Below are 4158 nucleotides of genomic sequence, written 5' to 3'. Positions count from 1 at the left end.
GACATTATAAGAACAATGGGAAAGGAAAAAACAAAAAGGAAAAGGGGAAGAAAAGTTAGAACCATAGATACTTTTGTTTGATATAGGAGGCCCAGAAAAACACACACCACAATTTCGGACTCTTCCCGTTTCAGTTTACGTAATATTATAACCTCCACAACAGACATTATAAAGAACTACGGGAAAGGAAAAGGGGAAGAAAAGTTAGAACCATAAATACTTTTGTTTGATATAGGAGGCCCAGAAAACGAAACGAAACCATATAAAGTCGCTCCATTAATTAACAATAAAATTAATCATATTAATCTTAATTTATTTATTAGAAATATAACAAATAATCAGGCTCTTTACTCCATGGGCAAGTATGAAAAAAAAAAGTTAATTCTTTATTGATATCTAAAAATCAAATATTATGTATCATAAAAAAGGTCAAAAAATTAATTAAAATAGACAGAATATAATTAAAAAAAGGCCAAATTGTGAACCACTAGAGAATAATCTAAAAGCTTTGAACTAATTTTTCTTCTTCTAATGCTCAGTAGCATCTATGACATTTTATTAGCATAACTATTTATCAAAGCCAAAGCGTTGCTGGTCACCTCCTTCACCTTAGCAGCACGATCAGAGACGTCCATCTTCAAGGGTCCATCAGGAACATCCTCAAATCCGTCCGTACACGTTTCTTCATTGGTTAACGCGGCGCTCATCCATGTTTGAACGTTACTCATCCGAAACCTCAACGACTCGGCCGAGCCCCCGAGCGTCCTCATTTGATTCAGCGAGTCGCGTATTTGGTCCACGGCATCTCTGAACACAGAGAAGCAATCGTGCAGAGCAGCTCCGGTTCGTGGCTGGGCACTGTAGTTCGCTTCACGGGAGAGGTTGGAGAGGTACGCCACGGCAAATTTGGCGTTGTCTAGACTAACTCCGATGGCTACAAGAGCCAACCGAGCCGAGTCCTGTTGGACAATGCTGGCGTAGCTACAGAGAGAGTTATAGCATGTGTGAGGGTATTGTGTAGTTTGACAACTCGAACGGATAAAATCTGAGTTACTGGAGGTAGGGCCGTTGGTGGCCGGTGACGGCGAAGGAGCAGTGGCGGCAGTGTTAGAGGTAGCGGCGACTAAGGAAACAGCGGGGAGAAGGCGGAGGTGAAGGTGGAAGGCGACAAAGAAGAAGAAGATGATGGAAAGGGAACGTGAAGTTCGCATAATTTAGCTTTTTTGCTTTCTTTGTCTTCAAACTTGCTATGTTGTGGTTTTAAAAGCAGTCTTTCCGTAGGCAAATTTGCCATGCTGTGAAATGACTTATATGCCCTTGTCGAACAAACTGTTCTTGTGGTTGTGAGAAATTTTGTTAGGATTTTGTCAACATGTAAAATCCAAAATGTGTTACTAATATTTCTTCAAACAAATTATTAACCTTTCGAGATGAACTGAAGTGGAATATGGTCAATTATAGAATCTTGCTTATAAAATATTTCAAATCATGTACTAAGAGATGAAGATGGAAATAATACAATGAGATCAACACAAACTCCAAAAATAAAAGTAAAACTCGATAGAAATATAGTATAGACATTAAGAAGTGTACATTTTTCTAATTATTAGTACTATCAATTATACTTGTGTTACCTACTTCAACTAGGAAAGAATTAGTGTAACATAAATCTCAAGTTATTTTAAATTAAGAATCTATAAAAATATTTCAAACAAGGAAAATTTTAAAATCTTAAATATTAGGAAAATAACATAAATTACAATGTTGTCCTATGTAAATTTATTTTAAAGGGTAAAAAAGACGAACAATATTTCGTTAAGGACCTTCATGCTTTTAAACTTCCTTTCAATAGTTAAGTCCACAGTTCTATAGGCCAAGATACTGACTTAGAAAAACTAAAATTAGAATGTAATTGCAGTTTGTAAGGCATATCCATAACGAAAAAGGAAATAAATCGTATAACTCACCATTAATCTAAATATTCCATAAGAGTCATATTTCTTCTCTCTACTGCAACACTATATTATGGAATATCCGGTATAGACAATTGAGATATAATCTTCTATTTTGATAAGTAACTAATGAACTTTGTAGAGAAGTGCTAGTTACCTACGATCAAATCGTAGTGATTTAATATATTTTCATGGTGCTTCTCCTTATCAAGTGTGAAAATCCTTGAATTATTCAAAGCATTCAGACTTACGATGCATCAAATATATATTCATATTTTGAGTAATCATTTATCAATGTCATAAAAATACTCAAAACCACCTCTTGCCTATATATTCATTAGATAGTATAATCAAATTCTAACTTATCACCAGCTCTCTTTTCTTTGGAGCAGAAATGTCTTTTAGTCATATTTTCTTCTAAACAGGATCCATAAGTTGGTAGTGCCTCTACTTTTAATGAACCTTAAGGTTCATCATTGACCAACTTAAATCCTATCCATATAATTATGACTTAGACGCAAGTTCATAGATAAGTTTCACTCAATTTTGAAGAACATTTTCTCTTATGAGGTAGACTAATATTGTTCTGTTCAGGAGAGACATTAATTAACAATAACAAGGTCATGCATCTATGTACCATAAGAGATAAAATGTTTACCAAGCTCAATAACACAAGATTTATTCAAAAATGAACCAAATATCCATCTCTTATTTTGCTTAGAAACCAGAATTAAATTCCTTCTTTAAAAAAAAGGTTGCATCTTTTAAATTAATGTCTTATCGCTATTAAAGGAAATTTTAACAAGTAATACGGCAAATTGCATGAATTTATTTTGGAGTTGAGATATAAATCATTAAATAAATCATAATAAGTCAAAACACTGAATAATAAAATTCCGACTGCATCCAATATATATACATACATGCATCTTGAATAGCAAATTTCGATGGAAAAAGAGTCATTCATGCAAAGTATATTATTTAATGCAAGAAATATACAATCCAAAAGGAAACAGAACCAACTTAGATGGAGAGTAAATTGTTTTTTTCAGTCAATTGTATATAATTTGATATAAAATTTCAAACGCGCTACACACATATATTCATGCACCTTGAATAGCAAATTTCGATGGGAAAAGAAATACTCATGCAACATACATATGTAATGTCATATTATTCACTCAAATAAATTAAAACAGACTCAACTCAGATGAAGAGTATACTGTCAATTTAAGTCAAGTGAACATCATAATTAATAGCTCTAGTTCCATTGATCCAACATGTATACTCAGATGGAGAGTAAGTACATGATTTCAATAACTAGTATTTCACTTAGTGAGCTTACAATAAATTTATCCGATATGGAGGAAGACCTAAAGGCGACGCGTAAATTTACACTCACTTGAAATTAATAGTGGAAGACCATAGAAATATATTTCTATCACCACTTAATCATGGTTGCATTATAATTACAAAATTGATTCAACGTGTAAACTCAGATGGAGCGTCAATACATGTTATCAACTACTAGTAATTATGCTCAGTAGGTTCATAATAAATTTATCCGATATGAAGGAAGACCTAAAGTGGACGCGTAAATTTATTATCTCACTATAAACAAATAGTGAAGACCATAGGGGTTAATTCCTATTACCACTTGATCACAACCACAGAATTTTCTCTAAGGATTAAGTTCCAAAATTCACAAAATGCTTAAAAACTCATCTAGACAGTCATGAAACACTAAATCAATGTTATTCACTGCATATAGCAAATATTATTTATTGGAGTTTTTGATAGACTTACCAAATTTCAGATCAATTGGAGATCATAAAAGTCATGATCTTCAAAAGAACAACCAAATTTAAAAAGCTACAATTTAAGAATTTTTAGGAATTTAAAACATGGTATACATTCCAATCATATATCAGTTCACGTAAAATAAACATGTGTCATCATATTCCAGATTTATTAAAATAAGACTGACATAAAAGGAATGATGTTTCATATCTAAATCACATTTTAATCTAGCAAACTGCCCAAAAAAACCATCTAAAAGACCCTGAACTGCCGAAATACGACATAATTCTCTGCATAGCAATGAGTATTTCTTATCAGGTCGTTTCCGATGAACCCACCGAATTTCAAGTCAATTGGAGATGATGATCACCAAAATGAGACCAAATTCGAATAAGTCTTTTTAGGC

At 32.9% G+C, this 4158-nt stretch overlaps 1 protein-coding gene across 1 annotated transcript; it reads right to left on the bottom strand.

Annotated features, from left to right (window-relative positions):
* Nucleotides 1–304: 304 nt before the first annotated feature.
* LOC107789507 (21 kDa protein) lies at nt 305–1251 on the bottom strand. Its single transcript, XM_016611340.2, has one exon. The coding sequence runs from the start codon at nt 1209–1211 to the stop codon at nt 546–548; it is 666 nt and encodes a 221-aa protein (XP_016466826.1). The 5' UTR covers nt 1212–1251; the 3' UTR covers nt 305–545.
* Between the last annotated feature and the right edge of the window lie 2907 nt (nt 1252–4158).

Source organism: Nicotiana tabacum, chromosome 10, assembly GCF_000715075.1.
Source record: "Nicotiana tabacum cultivar K326 chromosome 10, ASM71507v2, whole genome shotgun sequence".
Taxonomy (NCBI): domain Eukaryota; kingdom Viridiplantae; phylum Streptophyta; class Magnoliopsida; order Solanales; family Solanaceae; genus Nicotiana; species Nicotiana tabacum.
Note: the sequence above shows the minus strand (reverse complement) of the source record. Positions and strands in the feature narration are given on the sequence as shown.